The 18,434-nt window shown below is 36.5% G+C and overlaps 3 protein-coding genes across 3 annotated transcripts in view; 2 read left to right on the forward strand and 1 right to left on the reverse strand.

The window, feature by feature from the left end:
* Positions 1-1,024: 1,024 nt before the first annotated feature.
* On the reverse strand, positions 1,025-3,994 carry LOC141287692 (uncharacterized). Its single transcript, XM_073819834.1, has 2 exons — positions 3,892-3,994; positions 1,025-2,331 (listed from the first exon to the last, which is right to left on the reverse strand). The coding sequence occupies exons 1-2, from the start codon at positions 3,992-3,994 to the stop codon at positions 1,025-1,027; spliced, it is 1,410 nt and encodes a 469-aa protein (XP_073675935.1).
* A 2,034-nt stretch (positions 3,995-6,028) lies between these two features.
* apex2 (APEX nuclease (apurinic/apyrimidinic endonuclease) 2) lies at positions 6,029-12,627 on the forward strand. The gene is made up of 6 exons (XM_073819351.1): positions 6,029-6,201; positions 6,305-6,388; positions 6,573-6,753; positions 7,075-7,218; positions 7,727-7,796; positions 11,398-12,627. Exons 1-6 carry the CDS (start codon positions 6,087-6,089, stop codon positions 12,493-12,495), a joined length of 1,692 nt encoding a protein of 563 aa, XP_073675452.1. The 5' UTR covers positions 6,029-6,086; the 3' UTR covers positions 12,496-12,627.
* Positions 12,628-14,732: 2,105 nt separating this feature from the next.
* Positions 14,733-18,434, forward strand: part of lrif1 (ligand dependent nuclear receptor interacting factor 1) — a 6,111-nt gene continuing 2,409 nt past the window's right edge. Inside the window, 2 exon segments of the mRNA XM_073819835.1 lie at positions 14,733-14,852; positions 16,681-18,358. Of these exon segments, the coding sequence (XP_073675936.1) occupies positions 14,845-14,852; positions 16,681-18,358 (1,686 nt within the window). The 5' untranslated portion in view covers positions 14,733-14,844.

An 18,434-nucleotide genomic window follows, 5' to 3' on the forward strand; every position in this document is an offset into this window, starting at 1 on the left:
GAAACGCTTAAACGTGTGTTTACATATAGTCCGCAAGAGAAAATAATAGTTAAATTTATAAAAATTACCCTGTTCAAAAGTTTACATCCCCATTATCCTTAATACTGTGTATGAGTCCCTCAGTGTGAAAAGTCCTGTCCTAACCATAGACTGTAAAAACTCAAGCCACAAGAAAATTTGTTTTATTTGTGCATAAAAAAAGTAACAATTTTATTCAACAATTTCATCTCTTCCATGTCACTCATCCACTATTTATGAGTACCACGACACATGCACCTGACATTGAATGTCAATTTCTCTTAGGTCATTGTATAAAGGTTCAATGGATGTTCAAGGTTCTACTTAGAACCACTGATGCTAATAAAGAACCTTTATTTTTAAGAGTGTAACCATAAGACGACTGTCAAAAACATGAACATGAAGAAACATACAATTAGTCACGCATTCGTTAAAAATTAGGTTAGGTAACTAGTTAGGACAAACAAGGGACTCGTGAACAACTATCACTAAACAAAAAAATACAACAAAAAAAATAAAACAGCTGTTGATCATTCAGGTAACTTTTGAAAGGGGTCATTTTTATAAATTCAACTTATTTTCTCTTGTGGACTATGTCTTGTATTTTATGTGAAATATCTTATTCAGGTCAGTAGTAAATAAATAACATGCATTTTGTATGTAAAGTTAACATTTTGCAGATTCTGAAAATTCAGAACTATTTGTGCACAAAAAGTATTTTCATAGCTACATGAAATCACGATTGAACCACTAATGACACATGGACTATATTAACGATGTCCTTACTACATTTCTGTGCCTTAACCTTGGTAGGAACCTTGCTGTCTATGGAGGGTCAAAGAGCTTAAAACATCTTAATTTGTATTCTGACGATGCAGGTCTTAAGGGTTTGGAACAACATGAGGGTGAGTAATTACTGACAGAATTTAAATTTTTACTGAACCAGCAAAATGAAAGAGGTAATCATGAAACCTAAAAGAAAGGGGATTTAGAAGTTTCAGAGTGCTTAAACTCTGGTGCTTCCCAACTGTATGGTAATTTCAGAGCGATGAACAGTCTTGGGTTTTGTCACCGATGTTGGATTCTGTCTCTGAGACCATCGCGTCCACCATTCCCTCAGGTCTTCTGGACCACTTAAAGGTGGATTTGATATCTGATTTGCTGAAACAAGCACATACGGGAGTTTGGACTCCAGCGTTGTGACCACCCTTTTTGTTCCAGCATCTCCATGTAATCCATCTGCTGATATCTGTATTTGTTTGACGCTTGTTTGAGCAGGTTTTGGTGTATCTGCTTGGATGTTTTCAGGCTGCTGGGAGTTTCTCAAGTCCATCACTTGCAGTTTCTGTTTGTACTCTTCTAGTTTAGCTTTGCACTCAGCGGCTTCCTCTTTTATCTGAAGGAACTGATTTTGAAGGTCTCTCTCAAAGACTTCTTCTGCTTTGAGCTCATTGAGCCAGAACTTAAGCTGTTCCTCTTCTTCCGACGGCGGCTCAGAAAGCTCCCTGGTAGCTTGTTGCTCAAGCTCAAGGATCAACTGGTCCGTTGACTCAATTTTGTGCTTTAGTTCTTGCAGACCGGCCTGTTGTTGGACAACTAGTTTTCTTAACTCTACAGTCTCCTCACTTTCTGTCTCTTGTTGAATTGGTTGGACCAGAGAAACCACTGGATTTAAGGTTTTTAGGTCCTCCTCTGCAGCTTTCTCTTCCTCTCGTCTCTCACTTACAGCACTCTCATCAGTGCATCTCCCACGGCTCCCTAGGCAACTGATCAAAGGCTGATGTGGCACAACTCTATTTTTGTCTTTTTTGTCTCTTGCCTGCGGTGTCCCAGAAGACGGGGAACTTTTGGTTGGTTTCAGAGACGTGTTATCTGAGTGCCCATTTCCTTTATTGCCCTCCTTGTCTTTCCACTTATCTCGTCCTGATTGCTGCCTCCCACCTCTGCCTAAGTTTTCCAGCCAACCCCATGCTTCCTCCATTAGTGTTAGCGATTTCCTCTTTGGTCTCTTTGGTTCCTCGGGCGGTGGCTCGGATTGAAGGCAGAGGCGTGATAGCGGTGGGAGGCTCTGGCGGTGTTGGCCAATTGCCCCGCTGCCTCTCCGCGCTCTCCCTATCCCCTCCACTCGCCTCATTTGGGCTTTGGGCTGGTTTGTTTCTTCCCCGAGGGATGGCCCAATGTGCTTCAAAGTGAGCTGCACCTCCTTAGCCTGCTCACCATATTTCTCCAAGGACTCTAAAAGACGTTCACCTGGAGTCACATTACGTTCATATTCCTTGAATTTTTCTCTCAGAGTGTATCGGCCAGTGCGACCTAAGAGAGAACAATATTAGTGGGATATTTTTGGGACAAATACAGATGCTTTTATCCAAAGCAACTTTGCGATTTATCTTAAAGGGGTAGTTCACCCAAAAAGTACAATTCTGTCATTTAATATTCACCCTCATGTCGTTCCAAACCCTAAAGACCTTCGTTCTTCTTTGGAATGCAAATGAAGATTTTTGATGAAATCCAAGAGCTTTTCAGTTATATTGCTGTCTATGCAGGGTCAGAAAGCTCACGGATTTCATCAATAATATTTTAATTCATTTTCTGAAGATGAACGAAGGTCTTACGGGGCTGGAACGAAATGAGGGGGAGTAATTAATGACATAACTTTTATTTTTGGGTGAACTATCCCTTTAAGGTGGCAATAATACATGAAGTGCCAGCAATACAAAGTTTCAAACTTTGTCTAGAAAAGTACAAGCTATAAGGGATTTGGCTGTTTGGAAAGTCAGAACGTTTTTTTTTTTTTAACCAGAACATTAACTATAATAGTTTTACTCATCCTTCTGTCATTTTCAAAAATTGTATGACTTTTTCTCTGTGGAACACAAAGATATTTTGATATGGTGTGTTCTTGTCCATAAAATGGAAGTCAGTGTGGTTGACTTTCATTGTTTGCACAAAAAAATTTCTGATATGTTCCACAGAGTAAATAAAGTTGTACATGTTTGGGACAACATGAGGTTGTGTAAGTCATGACAGAATTTTTATCCCTTTAAAGGGATAGTTCACCCAAAAATGAAAATTCTGTCATTAATTACTCACCCTCATGTTGTTCCAAACCCGTAAGACCTTTGTTCGTCTTTGGAACACAAATTAAGATATTTCTGATGAAATCCATGAGCTCTCTGACCCTCGAGAGACAGTAAGGGTCCTGCCACAGTCAAGGTCCACTTTATTCAACAATTCTTCTCCTCTATGACACTTCCTAAAATAGTCCACTGATGGAGTATGTTCTCTGGACCTTGAACAGTCCTTGGAAGGATCCTTGCTGTCTCTGGAGGGTCAGAGAGCTCTTGGATTTAATAAAAAATACAATAATTTGTGTTCCGCTTATAGGGTTTGGAACGACATGAGGGTGAGTAATTAATTACAGAATTTTCATTTTTGAGTTAACCAACCCTTTTAAGGCCTTTAAAAGCATTTGACCTTCTTATAAATGTTCAGTATTTTTAACGAATGTCTGGCTAATTGTGTGTTTTCTTAATGTTCATGTTTTTGACAGTCGTTTTATGGTTACTCTCTTAAAAATAAAGGTTCTTTATTGGCATCAGTGGTTTCATGAGGAACCTTGAACATCCATGGAAACTTTTAAATGCAGAAAAGGTTTTTTATAGTAATAAAAAAAGATTAAGATTTTTAAATGTTCTTCAAAATGGTTCTTTTAGGAACTGTTCACTAAAAGGTTATTCTGAGAACCAGAAATGGTTCTTCTATAGCATCATTTAAGAAAAAAAAAACACCCTTTTGGAACCTTTATTTTTAAAAGTATGGTTGTTTTATGAAATAATTAGCTCTGAGATGTTGGCCCAGACGTTTACTTACCAAGTGCCCGGGCTAAAGCGACAACAACCTCTTGACATGTTGTTTTCTCAGTGACTCCACAAACTATGCGCTGAACTCCTTCAACATACACCTTTACCTCCATACTAAAATAAAAATAAATCAGAGGTTTTCTCTTTTTTGTCTAGACATTTCTTTAAATCTAGAATATCCCATTCTCAGGAAAATATCAGTACAATAAATTCGCTACTGCATTGTTCACTCAATAATAAATATGCTCTCCACGTTCACTGTATTTAGTCAAAAGTTTTTGAACAGCAAGATTTTTATTCTTTACTCATTCGTCATTACTCCAGTCACACGATCCTTAAAAAAATCATTCTAATATTTCGATTTGCTGTTAAAAAAACATTTATTATTATTATTTGTAAAATATTTTTTCAGGTTTCTTTGATTAAAAGAAAGTTCAGAAGAACAGCAGTTATCTAAAATATAAAGCTTTTGTAGCATTAAAATTGTTGGACATTAGAACATTAGAAAAAAGTTTCTTGAGCAGCAAATCAGCATAGTAGAATGATTTCTGAAGGTGCATGCGACACTGAAGACTGGAATAATGATGCTGAAATTTTAGCTTTGATCACAGGAATAAATTAAATCTTAAAATATATTCCAAATAGAAAACAGTTATTTTAAATAGTAAAATATTTCAAGATTTTACTGTTTTTATGTGCTTTGAATCAAATAAATGCTGATTTGGTGACTTTAAAAAACATTACAACACTTACTGTTCAACAACCTTTCACTGGTAGTGTATGTAATATGAACATTCAGTAAGCCAATGTTGTAATATAGCATTTTGAATATGAACAGAATGAATCAAATTTTTGGCGAGTAAATTCTATACTATCAGATAAGGTTTTATAGATGGCTGAGTTTATAAAAAATACTTACAAATTTTATGAAGGGTGTATACTGTACCTGTCTTGATGATCAGAAAATTCCTAAATTTCTTCAGTTGACTCGTAGTAAAATCCTTGCACTTAGATAAGAGGCAGTTTGGTATATGTTGTCCTGGAGTACATGGAAAAGTCTTCTTGTCATCCTTGACTTAGCCGAACAAGTACAAACCCTTCCCTTCAGTAAACACTCAGATCAAGACTGATAACAGACTTTGGTTGTAGAAGTTGGTATGTGTGTTTGTCTGCAGTGCAGTACATAAATTCCCTAGACAATTTTTTTGAATGCTAATTATTTTGAATCTGAGTAAACATGTTTACATTTGACTTATAATGGGGCAAAAACAGGGCTTCAGTCACTAAACAATCTGTACGTTTCCTTGCATGATTTAATCTATATATGTGACCCTGGACCACAGAACTAAGTAGCACAGGTATATGTCAATTTTTTTCTTTTATGCCAAAAATCATCAGGATATTAGTAAAGATCATGTTCTATAAAGATATTTTGTAAATCTCCTGCCTTAAATATATTAAAACTTAATTTTTGATTAGTAATATGCATTGCTAAGAACTTCATTTGGATAACTTTAAAGGCAATCAGTCTCAGATTTCTTTTGCACCCTCATATTTCAGGTTTTGTATAAAGATGATGTATAAATCTCAGTTTCAAAAAATTGACCCTTATGACTGGTTTTGTGGTCCGGGGTCACATATTTATGAAAACATGAGCACAGATGGTTAAATAATTAATATACTATTTGAGCTATAGTTAAAAATAGACACCATGAAGTGAATTTTTTTTAAATAATAAAACATGAAATAATTAAACATGTAACAAATTTTATTTTGTAATATGAAATGGTATTATGATTAACTTTTTGTTCTACAAATACATATCTTCTGCCTTGATATAATTTGTTCGTAATAAATCATGCAAGAAAAAACATTAAATGTAATTCATTTTAAAGGTATTTCAATTAATCTGAGAGAATTTCTGAAACAACAGACAATTGAATGAATAAGGGTGAGTTGTAACACTAATAAAATAATTAATTCGTTCTAAAAAAAAAAAAAAAAAAAAGGGAAGAAGTTACACTAAAATGCATTGTGGAAAACTGCATAATAGTTACAGGGCCATAGCCGTCTATACAAATAGTATTTTGAATAAACGCAGGTGTAAAGACTTTTATTTTGAAAATCTCTGAGGCGGACAACAAAAATAAGGTACTTCACACATGCTTTCAGCTTAGGTCGTCCGACGTTGTTTGACAGATAAACATGAAGATTGTAACATGGAACATAAACGGCATACGAACGTTTAAAAACGGCATCAAGAAAACTCTGGATTCATTCGATGCCGATATAATCTGCGTTCAAGAGACTAAAGTGACCCGTAAGTGTTTTAAAGAAGCGCGCGTAACTTTGAGTCTCATAGCACATGAACCCTATTTTTAACCATTTAATAACTTTAACAGCCCAGCATACATTTTTTTCAGGTGACCTGTTGGACGAGAAGACAGCAATTGTCGATGGCTACAATTCATACTTTAGTTTTAGCCGAGGACGAAGTGGATACTCGGGTAAAGCAGCCTGCAGAACCATTAAACGACAGTCAAGTGTGCAGAGCGACCGGAGTGTTTTCAACACCAAATTACACTTATTAAATAATAAGTATAGCGAGTAGCGTTTTTACAGTCACTGCTTGCAAAGGCCTGTACTGTTCATCTATGAGTATATGAACAACCTGGTTTTCTTTATGGCCAGGCGTCGCCACCTACTGTAAGGATACCGCTACTCCATTCCTGGCAGAGGAAGGATTAACAGGTCTGCTGGCCAATCAGGGAGAGGCTGTTGGTTGCTATGGTGACCAGGTTGAGTTGTCCAGTGAGGAGCTTCTGGCACTAGACAATGAAGGAAGGGCTGTCATCACTCAGCATCAATTCATGTAAGTTTTAGCATCATAACTTTTGAACTTTTTATTATTAACCCTGTTGAAAAAAAACAGCTAAAACCAGCCTAAGCTGGTTGGCTGGTCTTAGCTGGTTTAAGATGAAAGTAGCTGGTTTTAGCTGGTCTCCCAGTCTGACCAGAAAAGCAAGTGGCCAAAACCTGTCTAAAACCAGCCTGCTGACCAGCTAAGATCAGGCTGTATGACCAGCTAAAACCAGCCGACCAGCTTAGGCTGGGTTTAGCTGTTTTCCCAGCAGGAAAACCTAACATGTTGTGAAAGCTTGAAATGCTTTCCCACATTTGTTATTATTCCCAGTGGCAAAGATGGACCACAGAAGCTGACCGTTATCAATGTTTATTGTCCCCGAGCTGACCCAGAGAAACCAGAGAGAAAACTGTACAAGCTCCAGTTTTACCAGCTCCTGCAATGCAGAGCTGAAGCTATCTTGAGCTCAGGAAGGTGAGAGAGAGAGATAAAACCATCACAGGTTCATCAATTGCTGTGTTATTCACTGACATTTTGTTTAGATTGTTTAATTATAAAGACCTTAACAGTGTGACCATATTTTGGTTATCCAAAAAGAGTTTAATATACTAATCCTATATAAGTTTTTTTAAAGGGATAGTTCACCCGAAAATGAAAATTCTGTCACTAATTACTCACCCTCATGTTGTCCAGACCTGTAAGACCTTAATTTGTCTTCGGAACACAAATTAAGACATTTTTGATGAAACCTGAGAGCTTTCTGACCCTCCATAGACAGCAGGGGTCCTACCACGTTCAAGGTCCAGAAACGTTCCTTAGGTCTCGTAGCTTCATAAAAGGTTCATCTTCTGGTGGCAAGACAAACAAAGGTCTTACGGGTTTGGAACAACATAAGGGTGAATTTTCATTTTTGGGTGAACTATGCCTTTAAGATGTAAGATGTCTATTTGTTTGATTAATGCATTCCTCTGTCACTCTTTAGTCAGGTGATTGTATTGGGAGATGTGAACACTTCTCATCGACCCATAGACCACTGTGACCCAAATGATGTGGTAGGTCCTTTAACATGTTCCTCCATCATTACTTCAAGTTTTTAGTTAACACCCATTATCCTGACCAGGTGCAAAAAGCAAAAATGCTGTATAATGCAGCACAGTCCTAGCCAGTCAAAATTATTTGACAAATATTTGATGATTAATTATGCCCAACATTGCCCACATTTTCAGCAACACTGTTTGCGGAAGTTTTTTTTTTCCTATTTTTTGTCCATAAGGATTTTAAAAAGATTTGTTTAAAAGCCATAAGCCATGAACCAAACTAACCAGCAGAACTGCGTAGATTACTTACAAATTGTAATCTATCACTGATTCCAAATTACTTTAAAAAATTGTAGTTAGAAACATAATCCATTACATTACACATTTTAGGTAATGTAGTCAGACTACTTTTAGATGACATTCGACTTAACTCATTTATCACATTGATTTAAATGAGATAATATTGTACCATATTGACATAAAAATACTAAGGCTAAGAAAATAAATTACATTTGTTATTATTAACAACAAAAAGTGCTTTAAACATTACATCAAGGTTTCCCAAACTGGTATTTGTGAAGGTACTGCAGGGGGTTTATGAGTTTAATGAAAAACTAATCATTAAGTAAATCATAAAAATGTTAAATTAGATCATCTTAAAATCAATCAAAATGAAACAAATCACACAATTTTTTTTATTTGTTTACCTGCATGTCATGTGACCATAACCAATGTCAGAAAACCAATGAACATGCAAATTTTTATTTAAAAATCTCAAGGGTAACTAAATAAGGGTACTTTAAGTAAATATATTAGGTTAAAGAGGTTCAGATGACAAAAAAAGTTTGATTTTGTGCATTTTAATGTGTCTGAAAGAAAAGCTCTCCGAAGACAGAAAAACATGGGTAAATTACCCACAGAGTGATAATTCAAATAAAAACCAATGTGTTCATCAGCAGTTGATGCAATGTTGAATCACTTCTTAAACCTGAAATTATTTTTGTAAATCCAGTGGTCAAATGCTGTCATCACCTGAATAGTGATTGATTTTTGTGTAAATGTCCACAAAACCTGAAGACTTTGTGAGTGTATATATAAGCAGTAGGATATTTTAAAAAGTAAGATGTCAAATATAAAAAAGAGGAATAGGGGAGAATCAATAAATATGAAGAATTGAGTTCTATTGTATGAATAATATGTAATCATGTAATCCATAAAAAAGTATATGTAGTCTGATCATGAGTATTTTAAAATGTAATTTAATGTAATTACAAGTACTTATTTTTTGGAGTCTGATTACGTAATCCAGACAACATGTAACTAGTTACTACCCAGCTCTGCTAAACAGCTATGAGATAAATCACAATGTTACAAATTTAAATTTTAAGCAAAAGAGTATTTGAAAATTAGACCAAAAAAAAACTAAAGATACTGAAAGTCTTAACGTATTGAACAGCTTTAACATTGGAAAGAACTACAATCTCAATAAGCATTGCGAATGACAATCTAATTAAATAAAGATGGAGAAATAGGAATTTAAATTGATTTAAAGATGTACAGTCTTGGCCAAAAGTTTTGAGAATGACACAAATATTAGTTTTCACAAAGTTTGCTGCTAAACTGCTTTTAGATCTTTGTTTCAGTTGTTTCTGTGATGTACTGAAATATAATTACAAGCACTTCATATGTTTCAAAGGCTTTTATCAACAATTACATGACATTTATGCAAAGAGTCAGTATTTGCAGTGTTGGCCCTTTGTTTTCAGGACCTCTGCAATTCGACTGGGCATGCTCTCAATCAACTTCTGGGCCAAATCCTGACTGATAGCAACCCATTCTTTCATAATCACTTCTTGGAGTTTGTCAGAATTAGTGGGTTTTTGTTTGTCCACCCGCCTCTTGAGGATTGACCACAAGTTCTCAATGGGATTAAGATCTGGGGAGTTTCCAGGCTATGGACCCAAAATTTCAACGTTTTGGTCCCCGAACCACTTCATCACTTTTGCCTTATGGCACGGTGCTCCATCGTGCTGGAAAATGCATTGTTCTTCACCAAACTGTTGTTGGATTGTTGGAAGAAGTTGCTGTTGGAGGGTGTTTTGGTACCATTCTTTATTCATGGCTGTGTTTTTGGGCAAAATTGTGAGTGAGCCCACTCCCTTGGATGAGAAGCAACCCCACACATGAATGGTCTCAGGATGCTTTACTGTTGGCATGACACAGGACTGAGGTAAGGGCTCACCTTTTCTTCTCCGGACAAGCCTTTTTCCAGATGCCCAAAACAATTGGAAAGAGGCTTCATCGGAGAATATGACTTTGCCCCAGTCCTCAGCAGTCCATTCGCCATACTTTTTGCAGAGGATCAACCCTAATGTTTTTTTGGAGAGAAGTGGCTTCTTTGCTGCCCTTCTTGACACCAGGTCATCTTCCAAAAGTCTTGGCCTCACTGTGCGTGCAGATGCGCTCACACCTGCCTGCTGCCATTCCTGAGCAAGCTCTGCACTGTGGCACTCCGATCCCGCAGCTGAATCCTCTTTAGGAGACGATCCTGGCGCTTGCTGGACTTTCTTGGACGCCCTGAAGCCTTCTTAACAAGAATTGAACCTCTTTCCTTGAAGTTCTTGATGATCCTATAAATTGTTGATTTAGCAATCTTAGTAGCCACAATATCCTTGCCTGTGAAGCCATTTTTATGCAACGCAATGATGGCTGCACGCGTTTCTTTGCAGGTCACCATGGTTAACAATGGAAGAACAATGATTTCAAGCATCACCCTCCTTTTAACATGTCAAGTCTGCCATTCTAACCCAATCAGCCTGACATAATGATCTCCAGCCTTGTGCTCGTCAACATTCTCACCTGAGTTAACAAGACGATTACTGAAATTATGTCAGCAGGTCCTTTAATGACAGCAATGAAATGCAGTTTTTTTCAGGATTAAGTTATTTTTCATGGCAAAGAAGGACTATGCAATTCATCTGATCACTCTTCATAACATTCTGGAGTATATGCAAATTGCTATTATAAAAACTTAAGCAGCAACTTTTCCAATTTTCAATATTTATGTAATTCTCAAAACTTTTGGCCACGACTGTACATAAGATGTAGTGTCACAGCTAAGACTCAATTACATCATTCACAGTGCTTCATAAAAAGGGCTAAAAATTATTTTGCCATGATTTGCTAGTTCCAGTTCTCAGATTGCTTAAAACTATTCTGGAGAATCATGGGTAATGTAGTTTTACCCAATAACTGAAAACAGTGGAGTCTGATAGCTTCAACAAAAACAGACCATTGATTATCAACTTCGTAGTAGGTCTGTCTGTAACAGTTTATGTGATATTGTTAAAATTCAGTTCCAAAAGGGAACATAAATGGCATTTTTATTACCGGACAATGACTGTTTCTCTCTGTATAATGATATGTGGAACAGTATTTCCAATGGACCAATGAGGTTTCATAATGGGCGGAGTCACCCAAACAAAACACTAACACCATAGAAAGTCTTGTTGCTACTAGTTTGGACAAAAACTGTAATTTACTCTGAAGAGGTATATTTCATTGCATTATTGCACACAGCAGCACATACCTTTCTTACTACTGTTCTTCCTTGTAGGATAACTTTGAAGATAATCCTGGGAGGAAGTGGCTGGATCATTTCCTTTTTGGAAAAGCAGAAAAGGCTCAAAATGGAAATACTGAAGATGAACTTCAAGAAATCTTCCCAAAATCTCCCTCTGGTGGCAAGTTTGTTGACTCCTTCCGCCGTTTTCACCCAAAGCGCTCCAACGCCTTCACATGCTGGTCCACACTAACAGGTGCCAGGCAGACCAACTATGGCACACGTATCGACTACATCTTTGCCGACTGCTGTCTGGTGGAATCGGCCTTTATTGGCGTGGACATTATGCCGGAGGTGGAGGGATCCGATCATTGTCCCGTATATGCACAGCTCAGCTGTACCCTCCAGTCAAGTCCTAAGTGTCCACCCTTATGCACACGTCACATGCCGGAGTTCACTGGCAGACAGCAGAAACTTTCACGCTTCTTTGTCAAAGTTTCAGAGAAAGAGAGGTCTTCTAAAGACTCTGAAGAGAGTCTGCCTGGATCACAGGATGCTGGGGAAATTCGGGAAAACCTGAATCCTGTAGTGCAGGGGAACAGTGTTGCAAAGAAGAGACCTACATGTAGAGAAAAAGACACAAATACAAACAAAGCCAAAAGAAGCAAGCAGACGAAAACCGAAAGCAATGCTAAAGGAAGTCTTTTAGCTTTCTTTAAGCCTAAACAAACACCATCGATCCCCTCTAGTGAAAACCTGAGCCCGAAGCAGACAGAATCCTCTCAGGATAGTCCAGGAAGTGAGAGCGACACAAGAAGCTGCCCTGCCGATGTGCAATCGGAGACCAGTCTTTCTGTGGTAACCGAGATGGAGACTGAAAATCAGGATGAAGTGGAAGGAGAATCGACATCCATAGACAAGTCAAAGGACTGTAAGAAGGGGCCATGCACTGGTTTTTGGAAAGCAGTTTTGCATGGGCCTCCTCAACCACCATTATGTAAATCACACAATGAGCCTTGTGTCTTACGCACTGTGAAAAAAGCAGGCCCTAATTTAGGCCGGCAGTTTTTTGTATGTGCCCGTCCTCAAGGCCATGCCTCCAATCCTCAAGCCAGGTGTAATTTTTTTGCCTGGGTAGATAAAGGAAAGTAGAATAACCTCAAGGAATCTGTATGCATACTGTATATTTCATGTTTTCATTGTATATTTTTGTTTTATATGTAACATTTTTATTGTGCTACTAACAATTTTAAAGGATAAATAAATAATGCTCTTTTAAATTTGGTTTAGTATCATACATTCCTAGATTCAACATTGTTTGTTCTTCAGACATTCCTCTTTAAAAGAAAAAAAAGGACTCAATTTTGGTTTTTGATTTGTAGATATGAATAATTTAACAGATTACTCCTGGGGTCACATTGAAATCCGCATATCTTTGGAAATAGCTTTAAAGAATTGAAATATCAAAAGAATCGTTTGTTAAGAACCAAAATATAAAGGGATATAAGGATATTTTTAATAATTCTTGAGTTACAGCTACTCAAACTTGGGGAAAAAACCTCAAGGTAATTTTCCCAATTTTGAACTATTCTTCAACTATTTGAACTATTTGCATGTAATGCAACAAAGATGATTAAAGTCAGCAGATTTGACCAATATACCTACCAATCTCTGTGTAAAAATAAAATCTTCAGAAAACAAATAAAACATTTTAGCTGTGATAGCTTACATTATAGGAACTTATAATGTACTCAAAATTGTTTTTTTGAGGAAAACATGGTGCCTTCAAAGGGCTCTAAACGATCCCAGCTGAGAAATAAGGTTCTTATCTAGCGAAACGATCTATAATTTTCTATTTAAATTTTTTTTTTTTTAAATGTATATACTTTTAAACTTCAAATGCTAGTCTTGACTAGCTCTCCAGTGTGCAAAACTACTCTGTGTAATCTGGGTCAGTACAGTTAGGGTATGTCAAAAAACTCCCATCTCATTTTCTCCAACTTTAAAATCATCCTACATCACTGCGGAAGTACTGACCCAGTGTTTACAAATTGAACATGCAAAGAGGTCAAATGCCCTTTACAAAATAAGGTAAAACAGTGATGTAGGACAATTTTGAAGCTGAAGAAGAAAATGAGATGGGAGTTTTTCGACATCCCCTAGCTAACTGAACAGGATTACACAGAGTATGCATCGCAGAGCTAGACAAGAGGAGCATTTGAGGTAAAAAGTATATACATTTTATTTTATTTTTTAGAAAATGACATTGTTTCGCTAGATAAGACCCTTATTGCTCGGCTGGCATCGTTTAGAGCCATTTGAAGCTGCATTGAAACTGCATTTTGGAAATAAGTCCACAATATGAAGATAATTCATTCAATGTTTTCCTCAAAAATCATAATTCTTGACGACTGAAGAAAGAAAGGCATGAACATCTTGGATGACATGGGATACATTATATGTAAATTTTTGCTCTGGAAATGTAGGTATGTAGGGTCATCATCATATTAGATACATTTGAGTGCATCTTTTTACATTTGAACCTATGTTATAATGGTACTCTGTGCGTTCGTAACATGTCTAATAAAATGCTTAACATACAGTATTAACATCAGTTTTCTACATTTTTTTTTTAATCGAGGGTGTATGACAGTATGCAGCTGACGCAATAACATGGTCTGTTGCGCTAGTTAAAACTGCTCATTTCTCTGGATTTAAACATTCTGCGAAACGTATGGGATAAGTACGCAAGTCAGAGAAATTCCTGTTCTAGTGGTTTTTAGATTTTTTTAATAAAAAAAATTACATATTGTGCCTTCAAAACTAAGTTTAAAATTCATCAGTTGAGCAGGAATTCTCGTTGGAGAACACAAGCCTCTAAATATTTGTTGTTCTTGTATGTACTGTGTGTGGAATAACGGCAATGAATTAAAATAGCACATTTAATTTTAAGTGTAAAACCTTTGAGAAATATGATCTTGCCTTAGAATATATTGCATCTTTTTGCTTTTTTTGTTACATTTTCCCATTTTTGTGTTATTTTCTTTACTTGTTTCTTTTCTTTCATTATTGGTGCTTTATTGTCTCTATTTGCTGTTTCTCTTTCACTTGTGTTTGCAGTTCTTGTTGCTTTAGTGGTTTCGATTTCAGTTTTCCTTTTCATGTTTTCGTTTTATTAATTCATTCGTTTACCATTCATTAATTAATTAAACCATTTTGCTCTGTCTCTTATTTTCCTTTTCTTATTTTCTTCTCTCTCTCTCTGTCTCTCTCCTTTGCCTTGTTCATTCGTTTTTTATCTTAATCTTCGTTCTTTTTGTCTTCCTTCCTTTTACGGTTCAGAGGTTTCAGGTGTCTTTTATTTTGATAAACGTATTTCCGGTTGTACATATCCTGTAAGAGAGGATCTGTTTCAAGTTGGTGGATAAAATCTAACGATGCGCTGTTGAAAATAGTCGATAATAAACGTTTCTTGAGGTGTGATGCCTACAGATATTCACGATGGAGGGGTAAGTTTATCGACTCTGCTTCTACGAGTTAACAATCGTCTGTGTTCTTGTTCGGTCGTTGTAAGCTTGTCCAAAATGGCGTGTGTTTTGGTGACTTGTTGTGGCGAGCGTGTATCTTACCTCAGAAAACGTGCAAAACTGAACACATTTTAAAAAGACATAAATAGAAACTCGACAGTTCGTCTACAAAGATGAACGTACGTTTTTTGCCAGCTGACAGATGTGATAAATATTCCAAAGATGTTCGATGTCTAACGTTACTATTTTACACTTGGTTACAACTTGACGAAGTACTTGTGTTTCTTTATTTTTAATCTTTTTAAAAACCATTAATTGAATGCATTTATTAATATGACATTAGTCAGTTACAGAGAAGGCTACAGGTAAACAAAGTTTGTGATCTGTAAGATTTTCTTATCTTTTTAGAAGAAGTCTCCTTCACCTATGATATCCAAAGCTGTATTTATTTGATGATAAAACAGTAGAAACTGTAATACTATATTCATCCAATATAAAAATAACTTTTTTGTATTTTAATGTAATTTATTCCCAGCAATTACTCTAGTCTTCGGTGTTTCATAGTCATTCAGAAATCATTCTAATATGACAATTTGGTGCTCAAGAAATCTGTCTTATTATCAGTGTTGGAAACGGTTTATTCTGTATCTGTTTAATAATGTTTAACTGTATGTGTGTGTGTGTGTGTGTGTGTGTGTGTGTGTGTGTGTGTGTGTGTGTGTGTGTGTGTGTTTATTTATTTATATATATTTATTATAGTAAGATTCTTTATGTTTTTTAAAGGAGTCTCTTATTCTCACAAAAATAACTATATAATCCAAAATACAGTAAAAGCAGTAATATTGTGAAAAATGTTCACAATTTAAAATAACTGCTTTCTATTTGGAATTTTTTTTATTTATTTCTGTGATCAAAGCTAAAACCAGTCTTCGGTGTCACATGATTGTTCAGAACTCATTTTAATATGCAGATTTGCTGTTCAAGGAACACTTATTACTACTACTATTATTATTATTATCATCATCAGTATTTAAAACAGTTGAGTAAATTTTTTTTCAGGATTTGTTGATGGATAAAAAGACCAGAGATCAGCATTTATCTGAAATAAAAAGCTTTTATAACATTTTACAATGTACCATTCAAAACACTTATAGTCAGTGTATGAAATATATATATATACATAAATATACATAAATACTAAAAATTATATAAATACTTTCATTTAGCAAGGATGAAAAGTGACGATAAATACATTAATAATGTTACAAAAGATTCTATTTCAGATAAATCTGTTCTGAACTTTCTATTCATCAATGAAACCTGAAAAAAAATCTACTGATCTGTTTTCAACATTTTTTTTTTGAGCAGCAAATGAGAATATTAGATTGATTTCTGAGGGATCATGTAACTGGAGTAATGATGCAAAAATTTAGCTTTGAAATCACAGAAATAAATTGCATTTTAAAATATATTTAAATAGAAAAGATACCGTATGACAAATATTTCATGCATATTATTATTATTATTATTATTATTATTATTATTTTTTTTTTCATTTTTTGCTGTAATTTGGATCAAATAAATGCAGGATTGGTGAGCAGAAGAGACTTCTTTAAAAAAAAGATAAAAATGTTCAACATTAAACTTTCCAAAGGTCAAAAACGTTTGACTGGTAGTGTTTTTTTTTTTTTCTAGTAAAAGGGAGCTTGATATTTAGTTTCAGTCAATGTTAGTTCTGATTTATATAGCATTTTCATAGTTAACAGAATATTAAAGCTAATTTTGATGTATCATGTTCTTCATCTTTTAGTGGAACAGGAGTCTATTACCAAGCAATGCCTGCTGTGGGACCCGACGGGAAAAACGTCATGAAGTTGATTCCTGTCCAGAAAGTAAACGGGCAGTTTTATCAGACAGCATTTAGTACAGAAAGAGACAGTGTGGATCTACAGCTGAAAGCCTATGCAAAACCGGTTCATCCACCTGCTCCCTCTTCATCTCAAACGCAAGCTCGGCTTCCCTCCCTTCAGCCCATAGCAGATGGACGGTATGTCCTAAAAAGCCTGCCGCAGGTCAGAACTGTATCTAACACTGTCAGAACTCAACATGGTGGAACTAATGAACTTATTATTCAAAATCCAAAGCCAGTGCATGTTTCTCTTTCAACACACCCGCTTTCCCAGTATTCAGTCAAGTTACCTCCTCAGCCCAATGGACAAGTCATGGCGGCAGTCCAAACGTTGCCTGTTACCGTTAAGTCACCTGTTCTCCCAAACGGTCATTTCCTGCAGATCCCTCCGAATGCGAAAGTTAGGACACTGCCAGCCACTGCGCTCCCACAGTCCATCAAATGCCGGATAATGAACTCTGTAAGTAACACCCCCAACCTCGAAAAAGGTCCGCCAACTGTTGTCCTTGTTTCCCCTGTGAACTCTGTGACGCTAAGTTCTGACCATGAAGTGCTTTCGGTTACAAAGCCAAGTCAAATACAGAAGACCCTGTTTCAGAATCCCCCTGCAAACTTGCAAACACCTGTTTCTGTTTCTAAAACAAATGAAGTGAACACTCCCATTAAATGGGTCGTCCAGGAGGAAATGGGTGAATCCTCTCCTTGCCTTATACCTGTAACCACACTGAATGTCAACTCTGACACCATAAAAGCAGTCAAGCATGTCGGGACAGCAAATGAAATCCAGCCAAGCAAATCCACACCTCAGAACGGCCAAGAAAAGATCACCCACGGCAAAGACAACGCCCTGGTCATGTGCAATGGGAAAGTCTACTTTGTGGCCAAGAAAAATTCGGAGATCGCCAAGAATGTGATGATCAGTGAAGGTGGGAAAAGAGGAGTTGTCAGCACTTCTCCTGCCCTGCCTGCCAGCTCCGCTTTGGGATCAAACTCTTCTAAGCAAGACCCAAAAATAAATTCTTCTAAGCAAGACCCCCCCAAAAAAGTAAGTGAAATCATTGATCTCTGTGATGACGATGAGGAGACGTTCACGTGTCTGGGTGGTGCCCCGGGGAATTTGCCCACACCGAGTCAAACAGAGGTGGATGAGAGCGATGAAGATTCTAATGTAATATTTGTGTCGTATATTCCACCCAAGTCAGAGATTCATGCTGGTGATAAAGTTGAGAAAGCTGCCTCTCAGAACAAATGTGGAGGACACACAGAGATAAACACAAAGTCTGTTACTCACAATGAAAGTGAAAAAACGCATGCCGAAATGGAAAAAGACAGTGGTACGGATAATCCTTTGGCCAAAATGCGTGATGAAATGATCAATGAGCAGGTCAAGGTAAATGAAACGGCTGAAAAGAACTTGAGTTGTCGTTCTGAATTTGTGGATATGGAGGCAGATAAAGACTTGGAGCGCAGAAGTTCACCAGAGATGAGATGTCAAGATGACGCAGCTGTCGCTGAAACTGTCAGTGTGTTGGAACCACCCCAAAATGTGCCTGGTCAAGCTGCTGATAATACTGAAAAGGTAATATACCACAATTAAACGATGTGAAATTAGTGAAATAATTTATTTATGACATTTAATGCATTGTTTGCTTTTT

The sequence above is a fragment of the Garra rufa genome, chromosome 15 (genome assembly GCF_049309525.1).
Source record: "Garra rufa chromosome 15, GarRuf1.0, whole genome shotgun sequence".
NCBI classification, from domain to species: Eukaryota; Metazoa; Chordata; class Actinopteri; order Cypriniformes; family Cyprinidae; genus Garra; species Garra rufa.

What these genes read in the sequence shown, in the direction of transcription:
- apex2 (XM_073819351.1), top strand. Translation starts at nt 6,087, where the DNA reads ATGAAGATTGTAACATGGAACATAAACGGCATACGAACGTTTAAAAAC. An exon ending in AGGACGAAGTGGATACTCGG is followed by an intron (nt 6,389 to 6,572) that starts GTAAAGCAGCCT and finishes CTTTATGGCCAG; the next exon opens with GCGTCGCCACCTACTGTAAG. An exon ending in ACTGTGACCCAAATGATGTG is followed by an intron (nt 7,797 to 11,397) that starts GTAGGTCCTTTA and finishes TCTTCCTTGTAG; the next exon opens with GATAACTTTGAAGATAATCC.
- LOC141287692 (XM_073819834.1), bottom strand. Translation starts at nt 3,994, where the DNA reads ATGGAGGTAAAGGTGTATGTTGAAGGAGTTCAGCGCATAGTTTGTGGA. An exon ending in CGCTTTAGCCCGGGCACTTG is followed by an intron (nt 2,332 to 3,891) that starts GTAAGTAAACGT and finishes GTTCTCTCTTAG; the next exon opens with GTCGCACTGGCCGATACACT.